At 54.1% G+C, this 22,180-nt stretch overlaps 1 protein-coding gene across 2 annotated transcripts in view; it reads right to left on the bottom strand.

Annotated features, from left to right (window-relative positions):
* The window catches only part of GLI2 (GLI family zinc finger 2), a 134,269-nt gene that overhangs the window by 23,351 nt on the left and 88,738 nt on the right, over nucleotides 1-22,180 (bottom strand). For both annotated transcript variants that reach the window (XM_040979178.1, XM_040979179.1), the window contains exons 2-4: nucleotides 18,604-18,709; nucleotides 2,842-3,044; nucleotides 767-952 (exon numbers count right to left, since the gene is read on the bottom strand). In XM_040979178.1, coding sequence (XP_040835112.1) covers nucleotides 767-952; nucleotides 2,842-3,044; nucleotides 18,604-18,709 — 495 coding nt within the window. The remainder of the gene's footprint in view (nucleotides 1-766; nucleotides 953-2,841; nucleotides 3,045-18,603; nucleotides 18,710-22,180) is intronic.

Below are 22,180 nucleotides of genomic sequence, written 5' to 3'. Positions count from 1 at the left end.
CAAGCTGGCTGTGGAGACAAAGGGTGGGCAGGTGTGGTGCGGCAGCCAGGTCACCTCCCCATCGTTCTGGGATCCCTCAGATGAGGATACCTTATTCCCCCCGATTCCCACACCCTTGCAGGGCTGCCTGGGTACCCACAGCTGTTTTCCCAGCCTAGCAGTGTCTTTCCCCACTCATGGGCAAATATCCTCTCTCTCACACACACACAGCACACACATACACACACAGCCCCACTCCAGGGCAGACCTGCTTTTGAACCCAGTAAAGTAAGAAATGGGCAGTGGGTTAAGAAACCTTGATGGGGGGGAGGGGACACAAGGAACCAGGGAACTCCCTTGAGGTACCCAGACACTTGAGGTACCCAGCCTGGAGCGACTTTATTAATGACTGAGTTTAGCAACTTGGCACCTGCAGCTTCATGTCTCCACCTGTAGCTCCAAGGTCAGATCTGGGAGGGTTTCTGGTTTCTTGTGTTTGTATTCGGGTTATTTCCCCTGGCTGGAGCTTCCTGCAGCTGGGTGGTATCTGTCTCTCACGAGGGATGAGCGTCACTAAGACAGGTGCGTGTTCTGCTCCCAGTGGTGGGCAGCACGTAAGCAAAATCCCAAGGTTGTCTCCCCTTGTGCGCAGCAGCTGTGGCTGAGACTTCTCCAGAGGCCCCTGGCTCCCTGAGCCAACAACCCCCTGAGTGTCCACGCCCCAGGCATCCTCCTCCCCATCCCCCACAAAGTGGCCATGCCTCCTTCCCACTGGTTAGGCACTCACCCTCCACTGGGTTGAGGTAGTCATGGAGATGTGGTGTGCCAGCTGCAGGCCCGGTCTGTGGGAGCAGATCCCCATAGGGCGCGGGGTGGCCGGCCATGAGCGTCATCTGATGGTAATAGTCAGAGGGGTTGGCACCAGGGGCGGGGAGGCCAAATAGCCCTCTTTCTTTCAGGTGCTCGTGGGCCACTGCAGGTAGAAGGCAAGAGAACAAAGCCATTAGCATAGAAGCTGCTTGCACCTAGCCAGGGGAGGGGGCTCTTCTCAGGACCCCCATATCTGCCCTGAACTGGCAGCTGAGGGGGTGCTGCTGACACGGGAGACCCGAGCCTGGCCAGGTACATAAACAGAGCTTCCCCCTCCATCCACTCGTCTGGCAGAAGCCCAGACCCCTCAGGTCAGCAAGATCTTGGGGCCAGACCAGGCTCTGTGTGGACATTCAGGATGGGGTTGCATGCAGAGGACTGGCTGGGCCTGGCCAGCGGAGGCTCCATGCCTACAGTGTGTACCTGCTGCCTCAGTCTGCCCAGGAAAGAGGCAGAAATGAGGAGGTTCAGAGCATCTGAGGAGGCCTGGGCACTCGACAGGGACTGGAAGCTGGGGGTCTGGGACCAAGCAGAAGCTTAGACCTTCAACACACGCAGTAAGAGGTGTGGCTCCTCCAAGGGGTACCAAGCCAGGCTGGTACACCACCCCCAACACACTGCCCCAAGCTGCCTCAGGTCCTCACCTATAAGATCATGGAGTAGGACAGTGACCACCGAGGCTGTCCCAAGCACATGCTTGTCTGCACCACGCCCAGAAGTAGGGCACACACATTCCTCCTGTAACCACAATATCCCTGTATTGATGTGGAGCCATCACTGTTGGCTCCACACAGTTGGTGTTGGCAAAGCTGGCATAGGGCTCGTGGCTGGACTCAATCTAAACAGCCAGCTCCTACTGAGCTGCACAGCCCCCTCTGCTGCAGTCTCTGCCCAGTGAGAATTGGAGCATGCCCAGCACAGAGAAGCAAGCAGTGTGAGGAAGCTGCTGAACTCTGCTTCCCACTTCTACTGCCCCCTGAACCCAGAGCCCAGGCCTCTAGCCAGGCTGGCCACGCTCTGGCTACTGCCTGTCCTTCCCCCTGGAAGTCTTCCATAAAGCTCCAATTTGGGCTACAGTATGTACACAGTCTGCAAATGGCTGATAGCCTTGGGGGTATCTGATCTACCCTGTGCAGGAGTCATGTAAAATACCCAGGTCCCCTTTGGGGCTCTCAGCCACAAGATGCTGTGGGGCCACGCCCCCTGCACCTGCTCAAAGAGAGTCCCTTCCTTGCCTCCTACAGCTTCTGGCATTTGCTGCCATCATGGGTATGGCCAGGACCCTCCCTCCTCTCTTCCTCTGACTCCACATGGTTGTGCCCCCTGGATGACACTTGTCATTGTGCAGAATCGGGGTCTGCACAGATAATCACGACAATTTCAACACCAGAGCCCTAACTCACTGTCACCTGCACAGACCCCCACCTTTTCTTCTAAATGCTCAGCAGATCTGGGGGTGATGATGAGGCTTCTCTCTGGCCCAAGCTAATCAGACCAGGGGGTGGCCATCTGAAGACTGAGCTGGACCCATTCTCTCTCTCTCAAGATCTGCACAGAAAGACACAAGGTCACAGGAAGCTACCAGGGTTGGCCCATAAGGGTCCCAGCAGACAGAGATGGCAGTAAAAGCCAGTGCTGCTCAGCCTTCCTGCTGCTTCAAGAGGGTGCCCAAGAGACACCCCTGCACTCCTACACATCACTGCTGTTCCTTCACACCCTTCTGCACAGTGTATTGCACCATGATTCTTGTGCTAAGACATAGCTCCCTAGGACCTGCCTTTAGTACCACGGTAAATCCTTTCTGATGAACATAAAACCAACAGGCTTCGAGTCTCTTGGCTTTCACTATGGTTGTTTAGAGCCTGCAGTAGGGGTCAGGGGTTGTGCACGGAGTGAGTGAAGCCAACCAGGGGCACAGAGCGACTGGGCTGCCCTCTGTACCTAGCCACAAGGTCTCAGCAGTCTCTCCTGAGGTCCCCAGACCCTACTCACCATCTGCAGGGCTGAGGCCCCTCGCCGCGGAGATCATGGAGAGCGTGGGACTGCTGTGCACAGAACGGAGGTAGTGCTCCACGTGGGGATTCATGTACGCGTGGGGTGCGCTAAAGGGGGACTCGCCAGGCCCGGCAGGGTGTGGGGACAGTCGGATCAAGGAGAGGTCGGAGATGACGGGGCTGCCGCTCACGGTAGGAGGCCTACAAAGACAGAAGGTGCTGCTCTCAGAAGGAGGAACACACACAGGGGACCCCATCAGGGACACACAGCCCAAAGATAGGTGGCTCTTGGGCCTCACACACTGACATCCCTGGGGCACCTGCAAACAAGAGTCTGAACACATAAAGGGTTAGCTCAGAGAAGCGGGCACCCATGTGTACACTGGTGTGGTCACCCATCCATCAGGACTGCCTGCACACCCAGGCTGAGGTGAGTCAGAGCACAGGCCTCCCCAGCCACATGCCACACACAGTCCAAGTTGCTTTCCCCTGTGCCTGCTCAGATCCTGGCACAGGTTAACACACTGAGAGCGTGCCAGGAGAACAGAACACAAAAGTGTGAAACCCATGGGTAAGTGAAAAGAGCTTGCACTCCTAACAAGACACGAGAAAGAACAGGCCAAGTGCCAGATTTGGGATCCAAAGAGACACATCCCAAGCCAGACCCCAAGAGGTTGCACTTGACCGCATGAAAAAGTATGGAGAAAAGACCAGGAAGCAAGATGAGTTTTGAATTTTGCCTTCTTTCACTAAAACAACAAAAACCAAACTTCTCATTTTGCAACAATCTTTGATTCCTGAGAACGTGACACAGGGAGCATGACAGCCCCAGCAGGCCTTGGCATTGCCCATACACTTAGCCAGGCCTGGCTTGCCAAGGCTGAGATCACTCCAGTTTTAATCAGTGCCCTCCTCAATTTCTTCTGTCTTGGTTGTTATGTGAGACAGAAAGAGAGAGCTTCCGGTGAGTCTCCTAATGAACACCTGTGATAGTCAGGGCTAGGCCAGGGCCGGAGCCAGGAACTCTATCCAGGACTCCCACGTGGGTAGCCAGAATCCAGTGACTTAAGCCATTAGTGCCGTCTTCCCAAAGTCTACAATAGCAGGAAGCTGGGGTCAGGAGACACAAGACTACACGCCTGCTACCCAACTGGCCTTCAGAGTAGGTTTAGACAACACGACTCCCCACTAATACATAACAGTTGCCCCTACTGCCCACATCTTCCATTTGCAATATAAACTACAACCAGGAAATGAGCAATGACACATGGGTAGCTGAAGTCCATGCCTTAATTGGGCTTCCATTAGTCGTCAAGTCTCCTCAGGCAACCCCAAGCTGTGACAGCTTCTCTGACATTCCTTATTTTTTATGAACTAGACAATCTTTTCCCCCAAATATCGACAGATCTATCTATCTACCTATCTATCTATCTATCTATCTATCTATCTATCTATCTATCTATCTATCTATCTATCAGGACCAGCAGTGCTAGCATCCGATATGGGTGCCAGTTGTAGTTCTGATGGCTGCACTTCTGCTAATGTTCCTGGGAAGGTAGCAGAGGAGGGCCTGAGTGCCTGGGCCCCTGCACCCACATGGAAGACCCAGAGAAAGCTTCTGGCTGCTGGCTTTGGCTTGCCCAGCCCTGATGGTTATTTAGGGAGTAAACCAGCAGATGGAAGACCTCTCTCTTTTGCTCTCTCTGGGTAACTGTCACTTTCCAAAATAAGTAACTAAGTAAATAAATAAATAAATAAGTATTTAAGTAATACTTGTCTATTTATTGGAAAGGCAGAGTTAAAGAGAGTAAGATACACAGAGAGGGGACAGGGAAAGAGATCTTCTAACCCCTAGTCAACTCCCTAAATGGCCATAATGACTAGATCCAGGCCAGACTAAAACCAGGAGCCTAGAACCTCATTTGGATCTCTTACATGGATGGGCAGGGGCCCATCACTTGGGCCATCTTCTGCTGCTCCCCCAGTTGCTGGATCAGAAGGGGAGCAGCCCTGCATGGAACTAAGGCTCACGTGGGATGCCAGCATCACAGGGATTCACTGCACCTGCTCCCTTCTGCCACTCAGGGTGGGCACCAGTCCTCAGGATGGCCACCTCCATAGGATGGTGAGGGTGCCAATCCAGCTATCCTGCTTCTGACTCTGCTTCCTGCTCATGTGCATGGGGGATTCACAGGTGAGGGCTCCAGGAATCAGGTTCCTGTCCGTCACTCCATCTTGTGTGGGACCCAGAAAGAGCTCCAGGCCCCCAGTTTCAGCTCTGGTTTGCAGGCACTGGGGAGTGAGTGAAGCAGTGGATAGAAGATCTCTGTGTGTGTGTGCCTCTCTTTCAGCCTCTCTACATTATGTGGGTAGAAATAAGTCTTTCTATCGAAAGGTAGCATTTGTTTACAAATGAAACCAAATGCATGTGTTTCTTCTTCAAATCCAAATAAAAATTCCTCTAAGTAAATCCATTCTACAAATGAGCAAGACCAAGTCCCTCGGCCAAAGTCACTCACACAGCAGGTGGTGAGACCAACCAGTATCTGTGCACATGACTTTGACCTTGGCAAACACATGGGGGTTCTTGGAAAGTGAGGCTTCGGTGGGAGGGAGAGGGGATTGCGATGGGGAGGACCAACACCTCGGAACAGGACAGCTTCAGCTCCTCATCTCCCTGCTGACCCTCAGCACCACCCCACAGTCCGACTGGGTCCACAGGGAGAACTGCTCCCCTACATCGTGTTTTGGACCACCGACAAGGATTCGGGGCACAGATTTCAAAGGGATCCTCCAACCAAAAAACCAGAGCCAAAGAAAGGCATCTCTAATGGATTAGCCAGTTGAACCATCGTTCTGGCCCCAGCTGAGCCCTGCTAAGAAGAGGCAGGTAGAGAGAGATCAAACCCAGGAGACCAGAGGGCCAAGTGAGATGGGACAGTTAGGCGCCAGAGGCTGGGGGTCAAGGGGAGGAGGAGAGCAGTTTCTTCCTGTCCCCTCCCTCAGGGGGTGTGGCCTGGCTGACACCTGAATCCCAGACCAGTTAGGGAACAGGAGGTTTTGCTGCTGCTCTTGGTCGCTGTGGGTGACAGGTGGTTAAAGCCCACAGTGCTGGGAGTAACACAGGAGGTTCATTCTTTCTGACTCTCTTGCGTTGTCAGGCAGGCAGGGGTCACGCCTTGCATCCCAGCACTCTTGGCAAGATGCGGTGGGGCCAGGAAGAGCGTGAGGATGATAAATTCCTTTCTCACTGCTCCCCAGGGCTCTTGGGGCTCCCGCACATGTTTTTGCTACCTGATGCCCAGATTACACGGTCGCTGACTCTCCAAAGCTAGATCCGCCCAGCACACAGTCCGAACACGCCAACCCTGCCCTTGGGCCCAGAAGCCTGCCACCCACTGGGATCACAGCGCCATGGGTGGGGTTACTGATGCTGTGCAGCAGGGTGCAGTCCCCACGTGGCACTGGGCTGGTTGCCCTGGGCATCAGTTTCTCCGGGCCAGGTGGGACAGGGGTCATTTCCCACTCACTCCCATACGCCTGCACCCAGAACCAGGCCCAAGGCTCCCCTGGATGAAACTCAGTCTCATCCCCACCTGCTGGCTTTCCCTGTTCTGTAGGTGGAATGGTTAACATGCCATGTTTTTCACACAGCCACTGGGAAAAAAAAAAAAAACCCAGAATTTGAAAGTACTTTTCAGAAAGCGTGGGGGGGGGGCGCTCAACCTGCCACAGAATTGCAGGGCAAACTCTTCTGGAAGACATTGGAGAGTGGCCCTGTCCCCACGTGGCCTGCATTCTGGCTCATTCTCACTACCAACTTTTCCTTTTTGGAGATTAGCCAGGGCCAGTGTAATTGTCTCTCTCTCTCTCTCTCCTTCTCAAAATAAACCTGCTTTCGAGTGGGAAGTACTGGAAAACAGTTACACAGAGATTTTTTCCTCCACTGGTTCACTCCCCCAGGAGATCACAACAGGATCGGTCTGAAGCCAGGAGCCAGGAGCCAGGAACAGGGTGGGAGGATCCAAGCACTTGAACCATCCTCTGCTGCTTTTCTAGGAACATTAGCAGGGAGCAAGATAGGAAGTGGAACAGCCAGGCCTTGAACCAGTGCAGGTTGGCGGCATTACCTGCTATGCCATCATGCTGGTTCCCAGGGATTACTTCACTGTTTGGAGGGGGGGAGTGGCCGTCTGCTGGGCAGCACATTCTGCAGGCGGACACTGAGGGCATGACACCCAGTCCTCCACACACCTGCTACGGTGCACCCAACATTCTCTTCTCCAGCCCATGTTCCAGAAACTCAGGCCTCAGCAGGCACTAGGACGGGAGCCCAGGGTCTGATGGAGATGTTGCCCAAACTCCTCCCCTGGCAGTGTGGGGGCAGGGGCTTGTTACACCTGAGATGTGCTTGGTGGAGGTTCCCAGGACAGCCTAAATCCACACATGCACAGATCAGCCGAGTTCGTGACAACCCGTGTGACCATCCTGACAAGACTGAAGGGGTGCTGTAAGTTAAGCTGACGCTATAGGCATCACATGAGTTTTAGTTCGAGTTACTTCTGATCCAAGTTTCCTGCTAATGTGCCTGAGAAAGCAGCAGAGGATGGTCCAAGTACTTGGATCCTGCCCTAAGTGCTTGGGTCTCCGCACCCATGTGGCAGATGCAAGAAGGAGCTCTCAGCTCTTGCTTTGGTTTGGCAAAGCCCTGGATGAGAGATCTCTGTCTCTGTATTTCCTCCCCTCTCTCTGTAACTGCCTTTCCAAAATAAACCAAAGTTTCTGGGAGTAGCTGCTAGCAGGGGTATTCAGGAAATTCAGCAGAGACTCCAAGCCTGCGGAGTTCACAGTGAGATAACCACGTGGGGACCACTCGGGTTACAAAGAGTGAGTGGATGTCACCTGTGATCTTACAGGTACCCCACAAATGCTGGAGCCAGAAAGGGGTGGGAGGACTAGGGTTCATCCACTCTCCTGGGGCAATCTAAGGGGGCTTCCTGCAGGAGGTAGCATCTCGGCCAGGCTGAAACTCTGGTTGTGAGTTGTACGGGCTCAATGCTCTGGAGACATGAAGAGCAGAACAGTGGGCAGATCCCATCAGAGACCAGCCAACACAGTCCCAAGGAAGTGCAAGGCCAAGGAAGGAGACTGAGTACAAACCCCAGGAGGGGGGGAAGAGTGTGCACGGGAGAACAGCCAATGGAGTGAAAGGCCGAGGAGGGAGGGGGTGTGCACCAGAGAACAGCCAGTGAAGTGCAAGGCTGAGGAGGGAGGGGAATGTGTGTGGGAAGAGATAAGCACACACGGAGAGGATGCTCTGCAGTGCCCATGACCAGTCATGGAATGAGGCCCTTCATATATAAAGTGCTCGTTGAAAACAATAGGAAAAAGAAGACTCCAAGGAAACACAGATGGAACAGCCGCCCAGTTATTTCAGGATACATGGACAGCGACAGGATGCCAATCGACTTCTGCTGCCATTGTGGCATGACACGCCCACGTGGGTGACATCACCCTAGTGTCTGCAACAGCCCCAGGCAGAGGCCGGCCACATCTAAAGGGGTTCAAATGTAAAAACCCTGGGCCAGCAGATTCCTTTCCAGCCAGACACCTTGTCTCAAGAACCCGCCAAACCCCAGAGCTTTCAGCAGCTGAGTTCCAAACCGCAGACAGACACATCCCACATATCCCACGGCACACACTGCCTCCAAGCCATGGGAAAACAGCCCATCCAGAACTCGACGCACAGCACTGGAAACCGAGTTCACTGTGGTATAGCCGGTAAAGGCACAATCTGTGATACCAGCACCCCTTGGGTCCCTTGGGTCCCCTTGGGACCCTGCACCCACATGGGAGATTTGGAAGAAGCTCCCAGGTTTTAGAGTCTCTCTGGAAAAGCCTTAGATATTTGGGCTATTTGGGGAGTGAACCAGCAGATGGAAGATCTAATCACACTATAACCCTGCCCTTCAAATACAAAAATGCAACCCTCAAAAATAAATAAATCATCAAGAGGAAAGGGGGTCCACATGGTTACTAGTATGTTTTAACCATATCTTTTGTCATTCTTTTGTCTGCCATTATTTCATAAGACCAACATCTTTTTCTTTTTAAAGATTTATTTTTGGGCCCGGTGCGTTGGCATAGTGGCTCAAGTCCTCACCTATGAACGCGCTGGGATCCCATAAGGTCGCTGGTTCTAATCCCAGCGGCCCCGCTTCCCTTCCAGCTCCCTGCTTGTGGCTTGGGAAAGTGGCTGAGGATGGCCCAGGGCCTTGGGATCCTGCACCCGTGTGGGAGACCCGGAAGAGCTCCTGGTTCCCGGCTTCAGATTGGCACAGTACTGGCCATTGCGGTTGTTTGCGGAGTGAATCATCGGATGGAGAATCTTTCTCTCTGTCTCTCCTCCCTCTGTATATCTGACTTTGCAATAAAAGATTTATTTTTATTACAAAGGTAGATTTACAGAGGAGAAACAGAAAGATCCTGCATTTTCTGGTTCACTCTCCAAGTAGCTGTAACAGCTGGAACTGAGCTGATCCAAAGCCAGGAGCCTCCTCCAGGTCTCCAACGAAGGTGCAGGATCCCAGGGCTTTGGGCCATCCTCCACTGCTTTCCCAGGCCACAAGCAGGGAGCTGGATGAGAAGTGAAACAGCTAGGATACCAACTGGTGCCCATATGGGATCTCAGCGTTTGCAAGGAGAACATTTAGCCAATCGAGCCATTGCACTGGACCCTCATGTCTTTTTCATTTATCTGAAAAGCAGTCTCAGAGACTCTGCTGGTTCACTGCTGGTTCATTTCCCAAATGACTGCAATGGCTGGAGCTGCACTGGTCCAGAGACAAGAGTCAGGAGCTTCTTTGGGGTTTCCCATGTGGGTGCCGGGGCCCAGGCACTCAAGTCACCTTCTGTTACTTTTCCAGGGACATTAGCAGGGAGCTGGAAGGGAAATGGAGTAGGTAGGACTCGATCCACTGCCTATACAGGATGCTGGCACCACAGGCAGTAGCTTAGCTCACTGAGCTACAGCACTGATCCTGATCAATATTCTTTTGGTAGCAGCTGAGGTGGGAATTGGCTCAGGGCATGGCAGCAACAGTGGAGCTGGTGCAGGCCACTGGGAAGTATCCAGGGCTCGGTGTGACCATGTACTGGCCATCTTGACTTCCATCTGCTGCCCAGCCTCCCTCGGGGCCAGCCTGGGGCTTCCCCAGCCTGAGGGGGCCTCTGCTTTGTGCGACAGACACATGTGCGAACCTGCGGACACTGTGCTGGCTCACAGCATTCCATCACTCCCCGCACGCTGCACCGGATATGGCTGAGGCCGTCTCCTCCCGCCCCCGCACAACCGTGAATAAAGAAAGCAGTGTTTTCAGCTGACAAAGAGCAGATTTCTGGCTAAGTAAACACTGAAGCTTGGTAGGAAAATTAGGTTATAACATTGCGCCTACGAAGAAGGAAAGCACACAGAAGGACTTGGTTAAGCTCCAGCCATGTGCTTGCAGTGGTTCATTCTCTCATTGCCCTGGCAGTAACATGTAAGGTTATCAGAATTCACAAACCTCGAAACCCCAGAGAGTGGCAGACAGAGAGGCAAAGATGTCCTTCTGTCCCAGCCAAGTGAGGACTTGGGCCCTGTGGGGTGAGCGGGTGCATAGAGGGAGCCTGTGGGAAGCTGTAGTCTTGTCAGTCTGTCCCTAGGCAATGGCCAGATCTGTCCAGGTGAACTGGGGTGGCCTCCATGTGTCCTGGATATTCAATCCAGCAGTTTGTGGGAGTGAGTGGGGGGTACAGGAGGGCTCCCTTAGACTTCACCAGGGGCCTGAATTTGAGTCATGAGACAAGGATGGGGCAGGGCAGGACAGGACACAGCCACAGTCCATGACCTACCCTGACCTGGCCCACAGTGACAGGGTGTGTAGCATCCGTTCTTGGTGGATAATTCTAAGCCATCCGGGGGAACCTGTCTTAGAAGTGGGGTGCTGTGGAGTTGGCCTTCAGTGTGAGCCGGGTAGGGTTCCCCACTTTTCCTGGTGGATGGAGCTGTCCCCTGCTGATATATGCTTTCTGTTCCAGGTCTCTCAGGATAAGAGGCTCCCCTTCGCTGCTGCTTGCCTCTCTCCTACTGTCTACCCCGCTCTGACCAGACTCTGAGTTCCAGTGGGCAGCCCCTTAGAGTGGATGACTGCTTTTGCCCGAGGCTTGGCATCAGCAGAGTTATAGAACATACTGACAACTGGACTAGGTCCTCCCTCCCAGAAGGATGGTTGCGACCCAGGGAAGTGTTCAGGCTTGGGGCTCAGCTCTCCCTTGCAAGCTGAATGATTTGGGCTGGGGAACGGCTCTTAGATTCTGGGAATGAATTCCGGTTCTCTCCTCTATGAATTGGTGAAATGTTACCCCTCCGTACCAGGTGCTGGGAAGACAGAATGTGACACCATCAGCCCAGCACCACGCAGGGTGTGGATGCAGCATGAATGCTCACAGCAGTCCCACATAGGGAACTCCTATCCCCATCTCAGAGATGGACCCTCAGTTCAGCCCACATCCTGTGGGGAAATGCCCGTGATGCTAAGGTGTCCCTGAGGGAGAAGGGAAGAACCAGAAGGGGTCCCATCCAGACCCTACCTGACCTTGAACCAGCAGCCCCTCCCCAGCTGCTGGCCCATCTGGCTTCTGCTCATCACACTCTGTCTCTTTCCCAGTTCTGCCCTTTCCCAGCTGACCACACTGCCCACCCGCTCGCCTGCCCACCCGCCTACTCACTCGCTAGCTCGGAGGCCCAGAGCCTGGCAGCTGTCTTCTGCACGAGGGCCCTGCGATCAGCAGAGATCAAAGCCCAGCCGTCTTATCAGACACGCTCCTCATTAAACTTTCACAGGCACAGCTCCATTATGAATGAGCTGTCTGTCCCACGCACAGGCTCCTGGGGCTGGGGTTTGGAAGTTCTTGGGGCCAGGGGAGAGATGTTAGTGGGGTGGGGTTCAAATCAACCCCATGTTCCCAGTTCAAATCCCGGGCATGCCATGAGCCAGGGGAGGGGCATGGGAAAAGCTACGCTGTACCTCAGTCTCCTCACTCCCCATGGCCAGTGATGGCTAAGCCTCCCTCAAAGGTGCCTGCTCTCGGGCCTCAGTCGGCCTAACCCCCAGCATCCCGCAGCCTAGAGAAGGGAAGGGCCTGATGGGCTCCACAAAACCACTGGCCACACATATAAGTATCCTTGAGTTTTCAGGGAACAAGGTTTCTAGATCCAGGCGGGGAGGAAAGTCTTGGAGCACGGCAGTACATAGTCTGCCCGATGTCTCCTCTGGCCAGAAGGCACATGTGGGTTTGCAGAGGGAAGACATGCTGCTTTGCAAAATGATTAGAGAGCTGACGCCCTATGAGTTGGTCACCCAGGGAGCTGTGCAAGAATGAACCACTCATGCTGCCCCCATCACCCAGTGCCTGCATCAGAAGGGCCAGGACAGTGCCCTGCAGAAGGCCGGGCTGAACAGGTGTGGGCCTGCCCTCTGGCACGGCGACCTTGGGAAAAAGCCATCTCCATGGCTCCTATCCCTATCTCCGGACGGGCAAGTTCAGGGGCTCAACCTAGCAGCATGTAGGTACACACTGACCAAGGGTAGAGGTGGGAAGGGGCGCAGAATGTCCCCCATTAGTATGCAGCCCTTGGGGTCAAATGGGTTCTTAACAGTTTTCTCAAGGGGCTCTGGGCAATGGGCACTTCGCATGAGCGACTGTACAGATGAGGGGGAGCCGGAGGCCAACCTATGCACCGGCTGGCCTTTCTGCTCTTCCACAGAAGCACCTGTGCCAGTACCTGCCTAGATCTTATCAGATTTGGTGGCCGCCACCCAGGGCTGTGAAGTCCCCCCAAGAGCCTCCCCCTCCCATTTCCTTCTGCGAGCAAGGTGACCTGGGGCCAAGCTAGCGTCCAGGAGTAGGCACAGGTGTCAGAGGACCAGGAAAGAGCCGGGTGGGAAGTCCTAGCACCGGCTGGCTAAAAGTTGAGGATTTTACAGACAGGCTGAGGTCAGTTGGCAGGGGCACACCTGTGAAGGCACGAGGTAACGACAAAAGGCTGAGAGGCCAGGCTTCACCACAAGCCGACAGTGGGTAGATAAGCACAGGGCCGCGGGGCCCGTAAACAAGCAGACCTCCAGGGCTCCATGAGCCTGGGCCATCCACAGTGTCGGGGGAGTTCTTGCACCTGGGCATCTTAAGATGCACCCTGGCTGTGTGAACTAAGCTTGGAACTGGCTCAGGCTCTCTCCCTGCCACCCGGAGGCAGCTAGAACCTGTCCCCTCTAAGCCCCAGGGAGGGGCAGGGCTGGGAAGGACCCCAGAAACAACAGAGGAAGTAGAAGTTCGTCCCCTCAGTCTTCCTAGCCGAGATCCCCTTGTTCAGCTTTTATCTATTCATTTTTTTAAAAGATGATTTATTAATTCCATAACATTGTATATTGTTGCTGATGTATTGTTGGGGCTTTTAACTGACTGGGACTTTACTCTGTTAGCTCTACCTTCAGACCAGAGAAGGTCTCCCCAAGAAGCCGCTGAACTTATCTGGACAATAAGATGCTGCACTCTATGCTAGGTATATGCTTCAATGAAGGAATCTCAATTGAACTTGAACTGTGGTTATGCAGCAAGGGGGAGGAATCCACCATGGGGGGAGGGTTGTAGGAGGGGTGAGGGGAATCCCAGTGCCTATAAAACTGTATGACATAATACAATGTTAATAATAATTTTTTTAAAAAAAGATGATTTATTTGGAGGTAGAGGAGGGCTGCACTTGACATAGCAGGTAGCAGGTGAAGGCTCTGTCTGCACTGCCAGCAGCCCACATAGGCGCCGATTCAAGTCTGGCTTGTCCACTCCTAATCTAGCTCCCTGCTAATGCATCTAGGAAAGCAGCAGAGGATGGGTGCTACAAGCCAGAGCTGGGCCAGTCCGAAGCTGGGTGCTCCCTACCTCTGGGCTTCTCACATGGGTTCAGGACTCCAAGCACTTGAGTCATCATCCTCTGTTGCTTTTCCTGGCCATTAACAAGGAGCTGGATAAGAAGTGGCGCAGCTGGGACTTGAACTGGAACCCACCCATATGTGATGCTGACGGCATCAAGAGCAGCTTTACCCCCTGTGCCACAACACCCATAACTCCATCTTTTGCATGTCAAGGCTAAAAGGGAGACCGCAGGGCGCAGAGGGCCCCCACTGGTAGCTGAATGGCTCCTCTTACAGCCATGGTAGGGAATCTGAGAGGCAATGGTGTGTACCCACCATGAAAAGATCCCTACCTGGCCACAATCACTCCTCTGTCCACTGCATCTCCTTGTCACCCACCCACGCTACACGCAGCACATAGACACTGCCCCCAGGACTCCCCAGCACACCCTGCGGGTCCTGATGGGGGTTTGCATCTCACAGAGAGAGGAGAAGGTGGCTCTGCAGCAGGCTGAGGTATAGGTGTGGGCCAGGAAGCCACCCAGTCAGGCTGGGTCCCAGGGCTGTCACCACCACAAGCTCTAGGCCCTGCTTGTCCTGATGCACAGCTGTGCGCCTGGAGGGAACCATGGGGTCTGCTATGGCTCGTGTTCCCTCTCTCCCACGTGTCTTCAAGGCAGGTGCCTAAGACAACAGCAGCCATGAGGGACAGTGCAGTGCCAGGCTGGCAGCCTTCAGGCACAGGACACTTGGGTCCCCAGATGTGTAGAGAGGAAGGGCAAGGCCAGAGCAGCAGGTGCACCCACAGGCTTGGTGCACCCACAGGCTTGGTGCACCCACAGGCTTGGTGGCCCAGTGCTTCAGAGCAGCAGCCAGGGGATAGGCTTCCAACTGACTGGCCACGCAGTATGTGTGATCAGACTCAACTGGCGCCAGCAAGGAGAGCCAGCTCCACTTGGCTTTGATGGATGGGGGCTCTGCACCCAGCTCTGACCACATTAATTACGAAGCCTGCCACAAACCAGGTGCTGCTGGTGGAGCCTCACACCTAGCAATTCCTGCTGAGCTATGTCAGGGTCCCCAGAGGTTCCCAGCCCTTGAGAGGTTCCCAGCCCTTCCCAGCACCTGCAGCCTGTGAGCGCTTCTCTTCTATGGCAAAAGGGACTTTGTAGAGGGGAGGCTAGGAAGGGTCTTGAGATGGGAAATGGGCCTGGATCAGCCACGTGAGCCACTTGTTACCTGACAGCCATGTGTCACCCTCAAGATGATGGCAGATGTCCTTGTAAGACAGAGAGAGAGAGAGAGAGAGAGCATTAGAAGAGCTGAGGGAGGGGAAGGAGCAAGAGCAAATATAAGAGAGAGAAGGCAAAGTGGTGTGAGGCTGGGCTCCCAAGTCAAGGAAGTCAGAGCAGGTGATTCTCTCCTGCTTCCAGAAGGAGTCAGCTCTGCCCAAGCCTCTGTCTTAGCCTGACTCTAGAGTTTGGTCCCCTAAAAGTTCACAAGGACAGATCTGTATTCTGTCAGACCACCATGTTTGTAGCACCTGCTTACAGTAGCTAACGGGGAATACAAATGCTGCTTTATGGAGGAATCCAGATGAGTGGACAAGGCAGCAAGAGATGAGGCCAATTCTATAGGCTGCTGGCTGGAGTCAGATGTCTCCTATTGCCCTTGCTGGCCACGACTACTATTCATGCTCTGGCCAGGAAGGAAGCTGACCAGGATGGGGCCTGTGTGGGACTTGGTCCAACCCAGAGCAGGGGAGAGGCAAAGCCTGGATGAGACCCAGGCCACCTTGTGTTCTCCTAAGTGGGGGTAGTGGGTGGCTGGGCCAGGAGCCTCTCTGCTTCCTTCAGTGCCAAAGCCCCGTGCAGTCAGAGGGTCCGAAGCCTGAGCCTATGGCAGCACCACTTCTAAAGTCATGAATTAGCTTATCAGCCCCACCCCATGGGTCTGGCCCAGCAGGTCTGGCTGGAGCCTGAGAACCTAAAAGCTCCCAGACATCATCAAGAAGAACCCAAGGGCCAGCCATTTTTGCAGCAGCACAACGGGTTCATTTTGCAGTCTAAGGACAGCTGCGTCCCAGATTGGAGTGCCCGGGCTCAAGCTCTACCTTCACTTGTACTGTAGCTTTTTGCTGATGCAACACCTCAGGAGGCAGTGAATGATGGATCAGCTACCTGAGTTCCAGGCCCTGTGCATGCAGGATCCTTGCTCCAGCCTTTGGCTGCTGTGCACATTTGGGGAGTGAAGCAGTGGATGGAAAGATGTCTCCGTCTTTCTATTCCGGCTCCCTAGGCTGCCTCAGTTCTATTGTCTGGAACAAGAAGAACTCAATGTGATGATGACCACTTTAGAGTTTCTCTTTACTTCCAGTAGGGTGTGCCTCTAGTTGTGTGTGCCTACAGAAGGACATACTTGCAGGTGTGCCCACAGAGCAGTGAGCTGGGAGCAGCCAGCACTGAGACCCCATTCAGGTAGTACCTGGGCAGGCCTGCTGTGCCAGTGGGCAGGAAGCCAGCAGCCTCAGCCCTGTCCCAGACAAGAGTCGGGGTTCCCTGGCCACACCCAGGAGTCTCCGACGGGGCAGTTCTGTGCTGATGCAATCACAGCTCCCAATAAATGCAACTCCCAGGGCTGCCTAGTCTGTGGTCTCGGGCACCTGCAGCCGAAGAGGCGCCGGAGGGGTGCTGAGGATGGAAGCAGGCCCCATCACTCCCCTGAGGCAGACTCAAGGCTGCCCCCAGCAGAGCCAGATCAAGGTACATGCCCCAAAGTGAAACAGGAGGCTCCCAGCATCAGAAGACAACTGGAAGCAGGGACACTGGGAGATGCGTGGCCAAATCGGCTTAAGGATGCACATGAGCTAACAGCACTACATTGGGCTATGGATTGGCCACATCTCACATCACTGTGTCTGGAGTCCAGTAATGGAACCTCCCTTTGAATCCAGCTTCCTGCTAAGGTGTAGCCCAGGAGGTGGCAGGCTAATGGGCTAAAGTAGCTGGGTCCCTGGTACCCACATGAGGGACTCAGTTCCCAGCTGCTGGCTTCAGCTTCGCTCAGAGCTGGTTGTTGCAGGTCTTTAGGGAGTGAACAAGCTGATAGAAGATCTTTCTCTAATTTTTAAAAAGATTTATTAATTTGTATGGGAAAGCAGATTTACAGAGAGTAGGGGATACAGAGAGAAAGATCTGTCTGCTGGTTCACACCCCAAGTGGCCGCAACGGCTAGAGCCGAGCTGATCCGAAGCTAGGAGCCAGGAGCCTACCCCAGGTCTTCCAAGCAGATGCAGGGTTCCAAAGCTTCAGGCCATCCTCTACTACTTTCCCAGGTCACAAGCAGGGAGTTAGATGGATGGGAAGTGCAGCAGCTAGGACATGAACTGGTATCTATATGGGATCCCTGTGCTTGCAAGGTGAGGATTTAGCCACTGAGCCATTGCGACAGGCCCTTTCTCTAACAAGTTTAACCAATCCTGCTGTCCCGAGATTTGAACATGACGAGTGCTCAGTGAGCACTTATGGACAGGAGAGGGGGTGCAGTTTGCTGACTATGTACCTATGGGCGGTGGCCCTAGCTATGAGGGGCATGCCCAGAACCTGTAGGGAGATGAGTGCGAGTACAGATCATGCTGGGCCAGCAATGAAGTGAGAATCCAGGGCCAGAACTGCCATGTAGTGCAGGGGACCACAGTGGCCCAGGGAGGTGAGGCTTGGAGAAGGCCGAAGGAAGGGCTGTGCTGATGGGCTGGGCAGGTGGTAGGACCGAGGCATGGAGACATGGGACAGGGTGATGTGCGTGAGGGACCAGATAGCACCCTGACATGAACAGGTGAGCTGGGACAAAAATGCTAGGGCCAGAGGGTCACAAAAGGGGCTCTAGGGACAACCAGTCCTCTTGGCAGCACACCTCCTGTGGAGGGCAGGTATGGGGAGAAGGCTGAGGCCCCAGAACAGAAGGAATGGCCAGGGGCTGAGCCATGAAGACCATGAAAATGGGCACTGGCCACATGCTGGGTTAGGGCTACTGATAACACTGCTGATGATGCTCTCTCGAAATTTATTTCTGTATTTGAAAGGCAGAGCTATGAAAGAGATATTCCATCCACTGGTTCATTCCTGCAAAAGGCTGCAAAGCAGGGGCTGGGCCAGGGTGAAGCCAGGAGTCAAGAGTTTCCTCTGGGTCTCCGTCGTGGGTACAGGTATCCAAGCATGAGCCATCCTCTGCTGCTTTCCCAGACTATAGGCAGGGAGCTGGATCAGAAGGGGAGCAGCGGGGATTCAAACTGGTGTCTAATCAGGATGCCAGCACTACACATAATGGCCTTTCCTATGATGTCACAATGTTGGACCCTGAACATGCTCCTTCTCTGGAGAGTCCAAGGCTGAGGCCAGGAATAGCATCCTTCTGAGCTTGTGTATGCAAACTGGTGACTATATAATGCTTTACTGCACAGGAATGCATGCCTGGATTGGTGGAAGAAGAGGGTGCTCTGGACAGGAGCAGTGCAACTCCGATACCTTATGCAGGCTCTGTGTCCTGGAGTGGACAGCCGGCTCACACATAGGTGAGGAGCACTCAAGGAGCACTTCTACCACGAAAGGCTGGTGCCTGAGCTGTGTCCACAGGAAGTGACTCCAGCATCCTTCCTGGGACCCAAACAGGCTGCTGGTTGCCTGTCATGCACCTCCACGCCATGTTAACTGGCCAGCCCCTTTGGGACAAGGCACGTTAGGAATGCCAGGCAGAAAGGCCCAGGTGGCCGAGGCTGTGGGACAACCTCCCAATGGGAGGGCAGGACTTACCCGGGCACGCCGTGGACAGAATGTGGCTCGTAATGGTAGCGTCCCTCCTGATGGCGCATGTCAATAGTCAAGGGTGCGTGGAACGGTGGCAGGAGGTGCTGGGGCACTGTGGAGGGGGAAGACAGAAATAGGACTTCAAAACCGCGTCCTCTCCCCTCGAAAAGCAACGTTCAAAGGGTTTTAAAGCTCGCTGAATTTCAAGAGCAAGAGCAGCCAGGACAAGGGGCTCCAAGTGCCCGTGCAATCACACACCCACAGAAGGGGGGATGAATAAATAATCAAAGTCAGCCCGAGAATCCTACATCTTCCACATAAAAGATCCCCAACCGTGTTCTTGACAAAGACAAGCAGCTCGGCGCTCTTTGAACTCAGGCAGATAACAGGGAGGGCCACGGAACTCGCCTCAGCCCGCAAATCACAGCTGACGGAGCCGACAGCTCCCACACTCTGCCAGCCCCTGTCCATTGGCCCCTGCGGCAGCATCCCGCAGGTGCCGCACACGCTGGATGGAAATGTTGCCACCTGAGAAGGCAGGCCTGGCAGGGATGGGGTGATCCACCCCGGGAAGGCCAAGTCCCAGCAACTAGTGGACATCGCTGCGTGTGGCTGTCATTCCTCCCCTCAGCCTGGGAACTGAGACGGACCCGTGTGCACAGGCAGGCAGCTTGGGAGCACGTGCATGTCATTCCAGGCGCTGACTCAGCCTCTTGCCTGCACTTGGCCAGCGCTCAGCAAACCATCACAATAATTGCACCATGCTCTTTGCTTACTTAGAAAAAAAAAAAAAGTCTGGGTGCCCCAGAGGCAAAGATAATTACAGGCTTTAGGGAAACTACACTCTTTAAAATGCAGTTCTACCAAGAAGAAGGGTTCTCCCACCAGGGTGAAGGTTGAGGCTGCGGTGGGAAGCAGTGTTGGGTTAACGGCTGGGACAACTGTAATTAAACTGCAAAAACACTTATGCCAGGGCTGGCACTGTGGCACTGTGAATTGAGCCACCCTCTGTGGTGCAGGCATCCCATATGGGCATCAGCTGGAGTGTTGGCCATTCCAGTTCTGATCCAGTTCCCTGCTAACGCACCTGCTAAAGCAGCAGGGGATGGTCCAAGTCCCTGGGTCCCTGCACCCATGTGGGAGACCTGGAAGAAGCTCTTGGATCACCTCAGCTCTGACTGTTGTGGTCATTTGGGGAGTGAACCAGTGGATGAAGACTTCTCTCTGTGTCTGTAAAATCCACCTTTCATAAAAATAAATACATCATTTTAAAAAGTTCACACAGAGGAAGTGCTTAGCTCACAGCCTGCATGGAGAGGGACCGCTCAGCGGCTGGCAGTAGCACATCTGGAGCCTCCTGGGCTCTGAGCTGCAGGTCGTCATCTTGAACCACAGCTACAGTCTCGTGTGGCTTCCCAAACCTCATTTTTGTTTCATCATCAGCCCATTTTCTAGAAAAGAACATCAAGGCGCAGGGCAGAGTGACAACCAGGCAGGTGGTTGCACTGTATCTCCCAGTACATCTGACATGGCAGGCCCCTGGTGACCAGGCTCGGAACACTCATCTCTGCCACTGCAGGAGCACTGGGCTTGCACAGGCTGTACGGGCAAAGGCCACGGTGAGCAGGCAGGGGAAGAAAGAAAGAAGACAAACCCAGACAGCCAGCCAAGCCCCAAACACCTCTGCCCAATCCAGTGGCTACCACAGGGGTGAAGTCTGGATGGGCATGTCCATTTGTTCCTACACGCATGCCTTGTATTCAACTTGTGTTACATGGCAGCCACTGTTCCAGGCCCTGGGTACAGCGGCTGGACTGAGGGAGAGGAGACAGGTGGCAAACATTTACACAAACCCGGGGATGGAGGAAACCAGAACGGTAGAGGGAGCAGAGATGGAGGAAGTCAGGTCCCTCTCTTGGGAAGAGGGGATGCTCCAAGCACAGGAAACGGCAGGTGCAAAGATGCCGGGGTGCGGAAGAAACCTCGACACCATCAGTGTGAAGCCCAAGGTGGCTGGAGAACAGGGGAAGATGCAGGTGGGAGAATCAGCAGGGAAGGAAGGTCCAATGTCCCCAGGAGGTGCTTTCCTGAGCCACCCAGAAAGCCACTGGGAGGTCCTAAGAAGCCTCCACCTAACTTGGGTCAAATTTTTTCAAAACACGAAGAGCATCTAGGGGTGAAAGTGCACACACACTTCAGCCAGAGTCCCAGGGGGCCGTGGGGCACTGGGGAAGTTACGTCTACACTTGAGCTCCCACCTGCCTCCTCGTACGTGAAGCGGGGAGAGAAGTTCTCGGGTCGCTTTCGTATCAACATAATCCTGTGGTCTGCAAACAGCAGCTTCCTCAGCGACGGATCCTGCCCGTGCCAGTGTGTGACATGCCAGGGTTTTACAAGGGACCATGGGGCTGGACACAGCCAGGGCGCCTGGCAGGAAGTGCCAGCCCCTCTTGATGGTTTAATAGGACAACCCAGAGGCCCTGTTCAATGCACTTGGTCCATCAGTTCCTGTCACCTGAACCCTGGTGTAGCAGGGCAGCATCGCCAACACACACACACACACACACACACACACACACACACACACACATCTGCGCATGCAAAGGCATGCAGTACATAGATACTCAAGTGCACATGCATCCAAATACATATCATTATGCATGCACATATGTCACACACACAGGCTCTGGGGAGTTTTTCCCCCAAGATACATTGCCTGATAAAGGCAGACCCTGACACCTCACCCCACATGTCCCAGAAGAAAACCTCCCAAAGTGGATGATTTTGCTTCAAAGCTGCTCCACTAGACGGAGGAGAAGTAAATCCTCCTCCTGCCAGCGTCCTGGGGACATCAGGGAATGCTGACACCCCCATACCCTGGGACAGGAATGGGATCCATGTGCTTGAGACCCTGCACATGCTGTTTCCATCATGGGCTCCTCTTCAAGTAAAACAAAACAAAACTGAATCATGTGCTTGTGGCATCAGGAGGCGCACACATGCATACGTGCCATTTCAATGCCGTGGCTCTTGTTTTAAGTCTCCCAGAGAGAAACCCCAAATTGGGCATTTTCAGGGGTTACCTGTCCCCCTTCTCTGGAAACAGACACACTCGGTTTTCATTCCACACAGACAGAGGCAGACAGGTTGAGAAGCTGGGGGTGGTGAAGTGAGGGGATTCCTCCACACCCATGCACCTCGATGTGAAGTCCCAGGGTGAGGAGAGGTTGGTGTTGGGAAGGTCCCCAGGGTGAGGGTCTCATTGTACTATCACAGTCAGACTTTGAAAAGGGATGGGGGGGGCGGTCCTTTTGGGTAGTCCAGTCCCCAGAGCCTGAGACAGTGTCCTGCTCCTAGGGTACCTTCCTTTTTTAATTAATTTATTTCCATTTGAAAGGTCGATTTTACAGAGAGACAAGGAGAGACATACAGAGAGAAGTCTTCCATCTGCTGGTTCACTCCCGAAACTGCTATAATGACCAGAGCTTAACCAATCCAAAACCAGGAGCCTGGAGCTTCTTTTGGTCTGCCACATGGGTGCAGGACTTGGGCTACCCTCAGCTGCTCTCCCAGGCCATAAGCA

The sequence above is a fragment of the Ochotona curzoniae genome, unplaced genomic scaffold (assembly GCF_017591425.1).
Source record: "Ochotona curzoniae isolate NIBS_2020 unplaced genomic scaffold, NIBS_Ocur_1.0 contig_3037, whole genome shotgun sequence".
NCBI classification, from domain to species: domain Eukaryota; kingdom Metazoa; phylum Chordata; class Mammalia; order Lagomorpha; family Ochotonidae; genus Ochotona; species Ochotona curzoniae.
Note: the sequence above shows the minus strand (reverse complement) of the source record. Positions and strands in the feature narration are given on the sequence as shown.